The sequence below is a fragment of the Littorina saxatilis genome, linkage group LG3 (assembly GCF_037325665.1).
Source record: "Littorina saxatilis isolate snail1 linkage group LG3, US_GU_Lsax_2.0, whole genome shotgun sequence".
Classification (NCBI taxonomy): Eukaryota; Metazoa; Mollusca; class Gastropoda; order Littorinimorpha; family Littorinidae; genus Littorina; species Littorina saxatilis.
Window position 1 is genome coordinate 12,008,928 of NC_090247.1, and position 13,327 is coordinate 12,022,254.

Consider the following 13,327-nt stretch of genomic DNA (forward strand, 5'->3'; position numbering starts at 1 on the left):
TGTGAGGGAGAAAATCCCCCCCCCCTCTCCCCCTACCGCCCTAGTGAGAGCCTCGTAGTGAGACCTTTACAAGAGCTGATTTTCTCAGGGGAGGTTCTACTTTATCTACAGAGAAAGACACACTTTCATACACTGTGACAGAAATGCAAGAAGAAGAGAGAGAGAGAGAGAGAGAGAGAGAGAGAGAGGGGGGGGGGGCAAAGGCACCATGTGCACTGTTTGATGTGCTTGCAGCAGACTTTTTGTTAGCAAAGGTTTCTTTAAAGGCTTTATTACTTTATAGCTTGTTGCATATTGTTCTGTCATAAAAAGTGACAGCCCAGTCACACAAAATGCTTCATTTATAAGACATGCCAACCCATAGAGAGAAACAACATGGAGAATAGTTCCCTTTCCGACACACATATCATTCACAGAGGTACAAACACACACACACTCACATGTACACACACAAAGCATCAATAAACATTTTTTAACTGAAACAAAAGAAAGAAGGGAGAAAAGACCACAGTAAGATATGTAATAGTTGCTTTATTTATGTAATTCCTTCAAGTTCATAGTGCTTTTTTTCCTGGTGTGTAAAGCCTCTCTTGTTCTGCATGGCAGCACAATAAATCAAACATTGATATTAGACAGCGACTCAAACTAACACAGACTCAAAATCAGTAACAAGTCTGCTTGGTTCAATCACATAACAGACAGAGTAAAGAATAAACGAGAAATAGAAAATGATTAACCAGTGTTTTATACTCGTTAACAAAAAACAATGGATGTTTACCGACGGTTCAATGTTTTAATTCTTTGTTACAACAGTGTTAAATTAGACCAACAGAACTTTTGAATAAAAATTAACAGACCATACAGAAATACACAGACACAAAATTCAAAAATGCAACAAACAAACAAATATCTCTGTCACATCCCCCCCTCCCCCCCCCCCCCCTCTCTGTTGTTTCGTCACATAGAACACACAAATCAACAAGCAGAAAAGCATATATGTCAAAAAGAAGCTAGACAAATCATTTTAAATACCATGAATTACATGTACCACAAAATCACAGAGACATATTGCACATTCATGTGGATAATATAGCAGAATATACACCTTACTCTTCAAGACAGAATTATAATATGAGTGAATAAAAAGATAGTTGAACAACAAATTCAAGCCATCATAAAAATAAAATATTTTGATTCTGTAGATGTTTTAAATGCCCATAAAAAAATGTAGTTCTCCATTTCAAAACCTGAATGATTAAAATATATAAATGTTAAAATGTATGATTGCAGGAGATAAAAAAAATAATACAGAACCGATGAAAACTCTCTCTCTCAAATGAAAGTGCCGGCTACAAAAATTATCACAGAAGATTATCTGACTGACTGATGATTACGCAGCACAGCCCATATTGCAAACCAACTCAGAAATGATCAGAACAACAAGGTTTGGAAACAGATGATCACAAGATTAACAAAAATTGATATCTGAAGCAGTAATAATAACCCAGGTTCTGATTACATTGGGTAATACCTGGACTAATATTTTCTGCTGAGAGAGAGACAGAGACACAGAGAGAGAGAGAGAGGGTGAGAGAGAGACCAACAAAGAGATCAAGAGACAGAAAGAGAGGCAGATAGAAAGAGGCAGAGAAAGACCGACAGATAGAGCAAGGATGGCCAAATCTAACAAATTTAACTCACCAGCCGGGCGAGATAGTAATTTCAAGAAAGTTACTGCATGTAGTTACAACAACAACAACAAAAGAAAATAAAAGAACCTTAGTTCAAAAAAAGCTTCGAACCTGTAGAGTTCAAACATTTCAAAATGCAAAAATCAATAGGTACATTTTATCTAACAACAGTTTTCACCACATAACTTGAAAGTCTGTTGTGCGACTTAACCTCTTTTTTCCACACGCTGTCACATGCTTCTTTCAATGTCTAATGACAAAAGCTGTTATCATTGATCAAATGCAGAGTTATACAGTTTTTAATCATTAAAGAAACAGAACAAAAAAAGTCTTTAGAATTTTTCTTGTCATATTTTTCCCCACCGACCATATTGATCGTACTTTGGACAATCAAGCGAACAAAATACACCAAAATCATATGGGTTCCCAGGTCTGTATACTATGTCATTCGAATTGTCCCAAAGGTAACAATCTGGAGGGCTTAAATTGGGTTAATTTGGCCACCGCTCAATGCAAAACCTCGTGCTGTTGAGTCGATCCCCGTATTCGGAAACCTTTTTTGAAAATTGTCACTTTGTGGAAGGGTCATGCACAGGCTGCAATTTATGTCCCCTAAATATGAAGTGATTCCGTCAACAGATGTAAAAGTAATTAACATTTCTGTGGGTGGCATTTTTGGGGTGTCACCCTGTACCAAGAAGATACACGCTGCTGCATTCTGTAAAATCACCAGTTACAAAGGGATGGAGTATAGATCTTATCCCTATTTTAGAGATTGAAAAGGTCAAAGGACAACTCGTAAAGACTCTAAAAATAAAGGGTACTGTATGTGAAGATACACAACCACCCCAAACTGTTTTATATTCAAGTCTGAATATGCAATGACATGGAAAGTAGATTAATTAACAATGCACTTGCACTTGCATATTCACAGACTGCCAGTCAGAAAAGTCAATCTTTTCACACACATGTGGGGTTTGCACATCAAACTACAGAAAAAAGGATGTGCATATATCTGAATTAACACGAAAAAGGATTTTTTTAACGAAAAAAAAAAGGCCGGAGACAGTGAACAGACTTGAAAGCTATACACATGGTTCTGTTGACATTGAAAGCTGTCGTCTCATCACCATGTTCAGTCGGAACATTATATAAATGTCTAAGTGACAAGTTCAATATACTTTGATGACAAAAACAACATTACATATACATAATATTTATTTAAGGTAAAATGAACATGTACAGATCTTGAAAAGAAATCACAGAAAAAACCCATTTACAAAAGAGTCCATTCTTACTATCTAAATACTGTACTCTATCTATATATATATACGACTAGTGTCTGTGTGTCTGTGCGCGATGCACGGCCAAAGTTCTCGATGGATCTGCTTCAAATTTGGTGGGCTTATTCAGAGAGACCGCGGACACAATCTGGTCGATGAGAATTTTCAACACGTGCTCTCAGCGCGCAGCGCTGAACCGATTTTGGTTTTTCTCTGGATCCATTTCCAGTAACTCTTCCTTATCTTCTCCAGTGTTTTCAGCGTTTACCTCCCTTCCTTCGTGTGGCGTCAATCCATATTCCCGTTTCTATTTTTAGAAGGTCACTGTCGACAACGCTCAATCCATATTCCCGTTATACTATTTTTAGAAGGTCACTACTCTTCTCCAGTGTTTTGCGCGTTTATCTCCCTTCCTTCGTGCGGTGCGCCGGCAAAGCCGGGTCCCCGGCGCAGCCGGGTATTCGGTAGACTTCTTCTCGGCGAAGCCGTACCCGGCGAAGCGGGTATTCATCTAGTATATAATAAAGAGGAAATCCCCCCTTTGGCAGTGATGTGTGTGTGCGTGTGTGTGCATGCATGTGTGTGTGTATGTGTATGTGTGTGTGTGACTTGAGGCAAGGAAGCTTTGAGTGTATACTGCTATTTTTAGTTAATGTATTTTAAAATTTATGCTGTCCAGTGTTGTTTTTAAATTAATGTTTTTGATCAGTTTGTATAAATGATGCGTGTGTTGATGTATATGGCTGGATTGAAATGTTTCTTAACCGCAATGTCATCACAAATTCCCAACCTTGGGCAATTCAAGATTCTGTATTCTGTATTTGGGGCTCCCACATTTTAACATTTAGGCCTTCTCTGGGCCTTTCAAATCCTTGCTTTGTCAGATTTTTTGCTCAACAAGTGTGTAAATTTACCCAAATATTAAACCTCCGTCTGCTTTACAACCTGATTTTCTCAATTTGTGAGCATTAACCCCTTCACTGCCACAGTATAACAGCATTTTGGTATTGCTGTGCGCCAGGGCAATTTCGCTTTCTTTGGTAGGTTCACTAATCTGTTCACTGCTCAATCATTTATTGAGATATCTCTTAGATCTTTGGCATGTGGTTTGCTTACACCCTTGGCTATTATCTGATAATATGATCATTGGACTTTGTTTGTGATTGTTATAGTAACAATCGATATAATGACCATTTTTGTCAAAAATTACAGTTTCCAAACTTTCACACACACACTGCAGCACGTAAAACCGCAGAAAACACAGCTAAAACTGGTGTCAAACATCAGGTACTCACATTACAGCCCATAACAGTATTCTTCTGTGTGGTAATCCATAAATCACTTCTTGTAGAGCTTCCAGAACACTGTATCATTTGAAAACAGGTCTACGAGTTGATGTCCGACTTTCCGCCGCCATTTTGAATCTTATAGATCGGAAAAAAATTCTAAAAATGTTTTTACCACGTGGTACTAACTTATCTGAACGGTCAATGGGAAAGAACTGTGTTTAAACCCCTACAAGAAGTTGGACAGTGGTTACCTCCCATTTAGTTTTCACAAATGTCCTGAAAAGTGCTGATGTAAATGCCACGTACCTAGTACGTGTATGGGCGTATGACAAACCAAACATGACCACGTATCTAGTACGTGCTGGGCAGTGAAGGGGTTAATAAAAAAAATGGGGTACAGTACCACTTCACTATACTCAACAGCTACCCACCCCCTTCCCTCATCTCAAATACCCTTCTCTAAAGTCAGAAGAACATTCATCTTTATACATACCTGTCTTTTAACAATGCATACATACAGGTGTGGCAACCACATGCCTTTATATTTGTCCTCAGGTCGTGTTTTGCATGCACCCGGTACACAAATCCTGGCTGTGTTTCAAACAAACTGGTCCTTTTACTAACAAGTTTTGATCAATTAACAAAAAAAGGGGAAAAACAATCCCTGTTTTCCAATAAGTCAGTGAGGCATTAATTCTCATTTCCAGAATAATCGTTGGTTGTCGCGTTCAACAATACACCACATGTACAAATTGTTCTGTTCAACAAGTGTTGCTTGACAAACATAAATAAACGCATCTTCTATATTCCTTCGGTGTCCCGGTTTGCTTCACACCATTCCATAGCCCTGGCTGCCACAGCGAAGAGCAGTCAGAAGTCGGTCTTGCAACACCGCAGAGCTGGGGTACTCTGGCAGTCGCAGAAGGTTGATACTGAAAATAGCACAGCCAGAAATGTGATCAAACCTTGTTAAACCATTGGATGTAATCACACATGGACACTACCTGTGTGCAGGGTAATCTGTGTAAATCTACACACTTAAACACACACACAAACACACGAACACACACACACACACGAACGCACACACACACACACACACACCAAACACTATTGACAACAAACAGATCTAACAAAAAGACTCTGATGAACAACACAGATATTACATACAAATATCATTTTCATTGATTTAAATATGACGGCAAAACTTAATGACAATGCTGAAAGACTACAAACAGCAAGCAAATATGCCTTGTACTGAAAACTTAATTTAATTAAATGCACTCATCCTATGACTCACACCAGAAGAAACTGAAGAAACGACAAACAGCAACTTCATAAAATCACAAGATTTTGAGGAAAAACTTCTTGAATTATGAACTTCTCTATAAAAGAAAGAAAGAATGGTGAATCAAGGATGACCGGATTAGAGAGAGAGATAGATAGAAATAGAGAGAGAGCGAGAGAGAAAGAGAGAGAGAGAGAGAGAGAAAGAGACAGAGAGAGAGGGAGAGAGAGAGACAGACAGAGAGAGAGAGAGAGAGAGAGAGAGAGAGAGGGGGAGAGATGGAGAGATAGACAGACAGACAGACAGAGACAGACAGACAGAGACAGACAGAGAGAGAGAGACAGAGAGAGAGACAGACAGACAGACAGAGAGAGACAGACAGAGAGAAAGACAGAGAGAGAGAGAGACAGACAGACAGAGAGAGAGAGAGATAGAGACGGAGAGAGAGGCAGAGAAAAGAAAAGAAAAGAAAAACAATTGCTTTTTTACCATGTGCTGGCTGTGGGTAGAGGGAAGGGGGGATCTGGGGGGCATGGCTGCCGACTGATGGTAAACATCTGAATGGATCCACCGCTTGAAAGCTGGCTGAAGCCGCCAAACGGCACTCGGGAACTGCACACACACGTGCATAGCAAAGCAATGACAATCACTCTTTATAATCAGCCTTGAAGTCTGTCTGTCTACTTACCTTTCAGAAAGTAATATTCATTCCACATGGCACCATAATATGTTTTTGTCTTTGTGGAAAATAAGCAGCAGTACAGCTATACAGCAAAGCCTGCTTGGTTTCTATGGCCACAGAAGAAGCATCACCCCAAACCTGCCCTGTTTGCTTTCTCGTCAGCCTTGAAGTCTCTCTGTCTACTCACCTTTCAGGAAGGACGTTCAGCTGCCACTCATTTGAATGTGTATCACTTTTAGTCTAGTATGCCTGTGCCCATGACATCATCCAACCACTTCTCTCCCCTTTCATTCATTTCCGTTCCTAGAGTTCCTCCCCTTTTTTGCGTGTTTCCCCTCCATTTTCTTTCAAACCTTGTTCGTTCCGTGTTGCGTCTGCTTTTTGTTGTCTTTTGTGTTCTTGTTTTTCCTGATGAAGCTTCCATAAACGAAAATTTGTACCGTCTTGTCTCGTTCTTGTATCGGTGAGTACAGTATTCCTTTGTTTTTTAACTTTGGCATATTGTATGATATTGATAAAGATATGCACAATGTTGAAAAACCCAGGTCTCTGGCATATTGTATGATACATGTATTTATATTGACATACACAATTTTGAGAAACACCATGTCACTGACCTGCCCGTCACAAACTGGAGAAGCTGCACTCTTTGCTGTTCTGTCATACTGTCCACAAACTCCCAGTACCACTGGAATCAAAATCAAAATTAATCATCATCATTGCCGGAGGCGGCGTCAACATCATCATCATCATCATCATCATCATCATCATCATCATCATCATCATCATCATCATCACCATCACCACCACCACCACTATCATCACTGTCACCATCATCAAGTCAAAGAAAAAGAAGAAAAAAAGAAGAAGAAAAAGAAGAAAAAGATAAGAATCTGATACATTTCAGACTTTGGCTCATTTATCTATTACTGATTGGATGGAGCACTGTCTCCATATGAATACTTCTTAGACTACCAAATTGCACTGCATGAAGAGTTGATCTTTAAGAAGAATTCTACAACAAAAAACAAGACAATATAACATGTTTACCTCTACAACAGGTGTATCTGTTGAATAGCCTGTGTAGTTACTGTTGGTTTTCCAGTTGCTCAGATCTATTTCTGGCATTCCAGACAGCAACAGTTCCTGCAAACACCACACTCATGTAAAAGAGACAGCTTCAAATATATTCCATTTTGGCATTATTTTTTCCCTCCTAGTGCCATCACTAACAAAGCAAGACAGATAAAAAGATATAATTGAATTCAGCAAGAAGTTTTCAATTGAAGCTTGGTGTTCAAACAGTATTTACAATTACATGTATCAAAACATTGAAACAATAAAGACAAGATAGACAAAGGAATCTTACAAAGCCATGAATTAAAAGTCATAAAATCCACCAATAAACATGTGCTGACAGCAAGGTTATAATACAGTGCATACATAACAAGACTTCATACACAAAAAAAGAATGGTAGGTAATTGGAACGTTCATTATAAACAAAACAAAACATTACATTTACTAGTACGTCGACCCACAGGTCTTTGAAGTAGACAGACATGACGGCGAAGTCATTTTGCAAGCGAGTAGCCACATGATCTTGAGATAAGTTCATTATCTGTTTCATAAGTGTCTGTCTGTCTGTCTGTCTGTCTGTCTGTCTGTCTGTCTGTCTGTCTGTCTGTCTACTTCAAAGACTAGTCTTTCGGATGAGACAAAAAACCGAGGTCCCTTCGTGTACACTACATTGGGGTGTGCACGTTAAAGATCCCACGATTGACAAAAGGGTCTTTCCTGGCAAAATTGTATAGGCATAGATAAAAATGTCCACCAAAATACCCGTGTGACTTGGAATAATAGGCCGTGAAAAGTAGGATATGCGCCGAAATGGCTGCGATCTGCTGGCCGATGTGAATGCGTGATGTATTGTGTAAAAAAATTCCATCTCACACGGCATAAATAAATCCCTGCGCCTTGAATATGTGCGCGATATAAATTGCATAAAAATATAAAAAAAATTAAAAAAACCTGCGCTTAGAACTGTACCCACGGAATACACGCGATATAAGCCTCATATTGATATTAATTGATTGAAAGACCTTTGGGTCAACGTACTGTAAATGTAACGTTTTGTTTTGTTTATAATAAACGTTCTAATTACCTACCATTCTTTTTACATTCAGTCAAGTTTTGACTAAATGTTTTAACGTAGAGGGGGGAATCGAGACGAGGGTCGTGGTGTATGTGCGTGTGTGTGTGTGTGTGTCTGTGTGTGTGTGTGTGTAGAGCGATTCAGACTAAACTACTGGACCGATCTTTATGAAATTTGACATGAGAGTTCCTGGGTATGAAATACCCGAACGTTTTTTTCATTTTTTTGATAAATGTCTTTGATGACGTCATATCCGGCTTTTCGTGAAAGTTGAGGCGGCACTGTCACGCCCTCATTTTTCAACCAAATTGGTTGAAATTTTGGTCAAGTAATGTTCGACGAAGCCCGGACTTCGGTTATTGCATTTCAGCGTGGTGGCTTAAAATTCAATTAATGACTTTGGTCATTAAAAATCTGAAAATTGTAAAAAAAAATAAAAATTTATAAAACGATCCAAATTTACGTTCATCTTATTCTCCATCATTTTCTGATTCCAAAAACATATAAATATGTTATATTTGGATTAAAAACAAGCTCTGAAAATTAAATATATAAAAATTATTATCAAAATTAAATTGTCGAAATCAATTTAAAAACACTTTCATCTTATTCCTTGTCGGTTCCTGATTCCAAAAACATATAGATATGATATGTTTGGATTAAAAACACGCTCAGAAAGTTAAAATGAAGAGAGGTACAGAAAAGCGTGCTATCCTTCCCAGCGCAACTACTACCCCGCTCTTCTTGTCAATTTCACTGCCTATGCCGTGAGCGGTGGACTGACGATGCTTCGAGTATACGGTCTTGCTGCGTTGCATTGCGTTCAGTTTCATTCTGTGAGTTCGACAGCTACTTGTCTAAATGTTGTATTTTCGCCTTACGCGACTTGTTTACATTTAGTCAAGTTTTGACTAAATGTTTTAACGTAGAGGGGGGAATCGAGACGAGGGTCGTGGTGTATGTGCGTGTGTGTGTGTGTGTGTCTGTGTGTGTAGAGCGATTCAGACTAAACTACTGGACCGATCTTTATGAAATTTGACATGAGAGTTCCTGGGTATGAAATACCCGAACGTTTTTTTCATTTTTTTGATAAATGTCTTTGATGACGTCATATCCGGCTTTTCGTGAAAGTTGAGGCGGCACTGTCACGCCCTCATTTTTCAACCAAATTGGTTGAAATTTTGGTCAAGTAATCTTCGACAAAGCCCAGACTTCGGTATTGCATTTCAGCTTGGTGGCTTAAAAATTAATTAATGACTTTGGTCATTAAAAATCTGAAAATTGTAAAAAAAAATAAAAATTTATAAAACGATCCAAATTTACGTTCATCTTATTCTCCATCATTTTTTGATTCCAAAAACATATAAATATGTTATATTTGGATTAAAAACAAGCTCTGAAAATTAAAAATATAAAAATTATTATCAAAATTAAATTGTCGAAATCAATTTAAAAACACTTTCATCTTATTCCTTGTCGGTTCCTGATTCCAAAAACATATAGATATGATATGTTTGGATTAAAAACACGCTCAGAAAGTTAAAACAAAGAGAGGTACAGAAAAGCGTGCTATCCTTAGCGCAACTACTACCCCGCTCTTCTTGTCAATTTCACTGCCTTTGCCATGAGCGGTGGACTGACGATGCTACGAGTATACGGTCTTGCTGAAAAATGGCATTGCGTTCAGTTTAATTCTGTGAGTTCGACAGCTACTTGACTAAATGTTGTATTTTCGCCTTACGCGACTTGTTTTTTATTGTGAATGTTGGAACGTTGGCAGTCTACCTGTTTTTGGACTACATACAGTTTTGTCATTGCAAAAGATATGCTTTTAGGGTGATGCCCATCACGTTAAAGATATTGAAACACTCACCAGCTCATACTCGTTGAAGAGCTGCACCAGGCTGTGGGGAATGTAGTCATGGAAACCAGACAAGAAGCTGTCAATCTGAGGCTTAATGGCGCGAGTCATTCGTAGTTCTGTCACCAGCTGTACGTACTCTGTCTGAACATGCAAACACAATCCGATCTTGTGAGACCCATAATGACTCGGCTCATATCGCTTATTTTGAGAAAAAAAGTGAATCCCTTTGAACACTTCTTCACAGTGGAGTTGAATTTCTACACCACCAAGAATTGATCTAAACATTATACCCAGGATCTAAGAAAGAGAAGCTACAAAATCTTGTATTAATTCAAAGGTTTCAAAGTTTGAAACAGGTTACAAAAAAACAAGATTGTTGTGCATGACTGCACTCAAGCAGTGAGCTTAGTGTTTGTCCCTGAACTCTTGTTTTCTTCTGTACAAGACTTATGTATGTTGGATGTAAACCGCAAACAAGTTTCTCATTTGAGACAATAAAGTTGTCCATGTCTAAGTCTCTCACTTCTCTTCCAAACTATATGGGGTCATATTCATTCCAAGTAGCACCATTATGTTTTTGTTTTTGTGGAAAATAAGCAGCAGTACAGCTACATCAAAGCCTGCTTGGTTTCTATCGCCACAGAAGCATCACCCCAAACCTGCCCTGTTTGCTTTCTGTCATGGTGACACAACGGGCACATGCAGGCCACGGTTGTTCCTGGCTTGCATTTTAGTGCGAGTTAAAAATAGCCAAGGCAGAGGTAATCATTTGGCTACCAACAGCAGCAGCCAGCACACTGCTAAGCTCGCTTGCTTGCTATACCCATATGCTTCCGTGCTACACCGGGAGATGGGCCTTATCAGTGTTTGGCACTGAGCGAGAGAGCAGAGCTGTATTATCTAAGCTGTTGGGGAAAAGATGGATGCTAAAAATAGCTCAGCCTGCCTGCAGCTTAGGAGGCAGAAATAAAGCCCTGGGAAGAGCCGTGAGGCTTTTATACACAGCTACCTTGTTCTGCTCGGTGACGGACATCTTCGATCCACCTCGCACCAACTCCACTTCCTGCATGGAGCCGAACGTGTCCGTCTCCACGCTGAAGGTCAGGTCAAGGCCAAGGTCAGTGATGTCATGGTCCAGCAACCACTGAGAGCAGGCAAACATGAGATAAGGAATAATGCAGTGCTACAATGGAATCCCTTTTTAAGACCTAACAAAGTTTGTTTGTTTGTTTGTTTGCTTAACGCCCAGTCCACCACGAAGGGTGATATCAGGGCGGTGCTGCTTTGACATTTAACGTGCGCCACACACAAGACAGAAGTCGCAGCACAGGCTTCATGTCTCACCCAGTCACATTATTCTGACACCGGACCAACCAGTCCTAGCACTAACCCCATAATGCCAGACGCCAGGCGGAGCAGCCACTAGATTGCCAATTTTAAAGTCTTAGGTATGACCCGGCCGGGGTTCGAACCCACGACCTCCCGCTCACTGGGCGGACGCCTTACCACTAGGCCACTGTGTTGCGGTCAAAATGGGGGTACATTTACAGAAGTTATCAACAGAAAAGCTGTGGGAAAAAAAGGTCTTAAAAAGGGGGAAGTCTGAAATGAGGGGGTTCTAAAAAGTCTGAAATGAGGGGGTTCTAAAAGGCCTGAAATGAGAAGATACATGTGGGGTCTGCAGCCAGAATGTTCCTGACCCTGCATGTATTCTTTCATGGAGACTTCTTTTTGTTTTAGTCAACAGATCCAGAGACCAAAGGTGTCCTGTCCTGGGAGGTGTCCTCTCATCAGAGGGGCTTAACATTTCTGGTACAAGTCTAAGTAATTTATATCGATGCATATATTTAACTTTCACAATATCACACTGAAGCTTGAATTCCATCATACAAATTATAAACTAAGAATCTTCTATCACGTACTCCGTATTGGTAATAATAAATTAATTCAAGTACCTATCGTAATGCATAAACACAATCTGCAAGGGCTGGATGGAACTTACGCCCGACCTTTGCCTCATAATCATGTGACCAACAGAAAAGAGGTGTTGAGAACAGGAAAGTTTACCTGCAGACTTTTGGCATACTCAGGATCAATGGAAGCCACATCCTGATAGTTGACTGGCACTCCTGAAATCAGTCAAATAAACCAGTTTGAAAAACATCACCCCAAAATGTACCCATCCAGTCATCAAACTTACAAAGGCCTGAAGCAATAAAAGGGAAAATGACGGTAACATTCACAGGGCATGACTGCATAAGAGACATCAACATGATGTCATCATGTATGACCTAGAATGTGCTACCCTTTTATATCACCCACGATTTAAGATCTCCCCCTGTTAAGGCCTTTTTCTTTTAGATTTTCTGTTCATAACCACTATGACTTTAGTTCTTGTTTATGACTCGATCCTCATTTTCAACACTTTATTTTCTCTTATTTTCTTTGGTCTTACAGGGAGGTTCCACTGTATAAGACAGACTTGTATCACAGTAGTTGAGCTTCCCACACAGTGAGGGCTGAAGGGGAAAGTTATTCTTTTATAAACCAATAATTGTTTAATGTGTTCTTGTTTTTGTTTTGTTTTTAGAAAATACAGACTGTATTTGATTGCAAAAAAAAAAAATGTATTGCTTGTGCTGCCACCTTCAACAGATACTGAAACCCTATGGATCAAACCAAAGCCAAAAAATGCATCTAAATAATTCTGTTTGCGTTCGAATGCAGACTGGCCATGTTTCACACTGTTTTGCCTATGTCCTTGATGAACTGGTAGAGGTAATAATATCTTCCTTATAGCAACTCACAGCTTTCTCTGCAAATCAACCCCGGATGGACATAACACAATAAATAAATCAATAAAAAACAAAAAGACCAAACAATACTGTACTCACATTTTTAACGAAGACGATACAAATTACAAAGCACGACATTTCGACCACTGGGGTCTTCCTCAGGCATACAAATCAGAAAAAAAGAAAAACTACAGATTAACGATTCACATTTTACGACACACAAACCAAAACAGACGGACAGAGGAGCAAGGGAGGCTACTTCAGGATAAAAAAAAAGGTAAA

The 13,327-nt window shown here is 39.3% G+C and overlaps 1 protein-coding gene across 1 annotated transcript in view; it reads right to left on the bottom strand.

Annotated features, from left to right (window-relative positions):
• Positions 1–511: 511 nt before the first annotated feature.
• The window catches only part of LOC138961635 (E3 ubiquitin-protein ligase HACE1-like), a 34,410-nt gene continuing 21,594 nt past the window's right edge, over positions 512–13,327 (bottom strand). The window contains exons 20-26 of the mRNA XM_070333307.1: positions 12,318–12,379; positions 11,260–11,394; positions 10,260–10,391; positions 7,284–7,379; positions 6,851–6,921; positions 6,041–6,163; positions 512–5,195 (exon numbers count right to left, since the gene is read on the bottom strand). Of these exons, the coding sequence (XP_070189408.1) occupies positions 5,093–5,195; positions 6,041–6,163; positions 6,851–6,921; positions 7,284–7,379; positions 10,260–10,391; positions 11,260–11,394; positions 12,318–12,379 (722 nt within the window). The 3' untranslated portion in view covers positions 512–5,092. The remainder of the gene's footprint in view (positions 5,196–6,040; positions 6,164–6,850; positions 6,922–7,283; positions 7,380–10,259; positions 10,392–11,259; positions 11,395–12,317; positions 12,380–13,327) is intronic.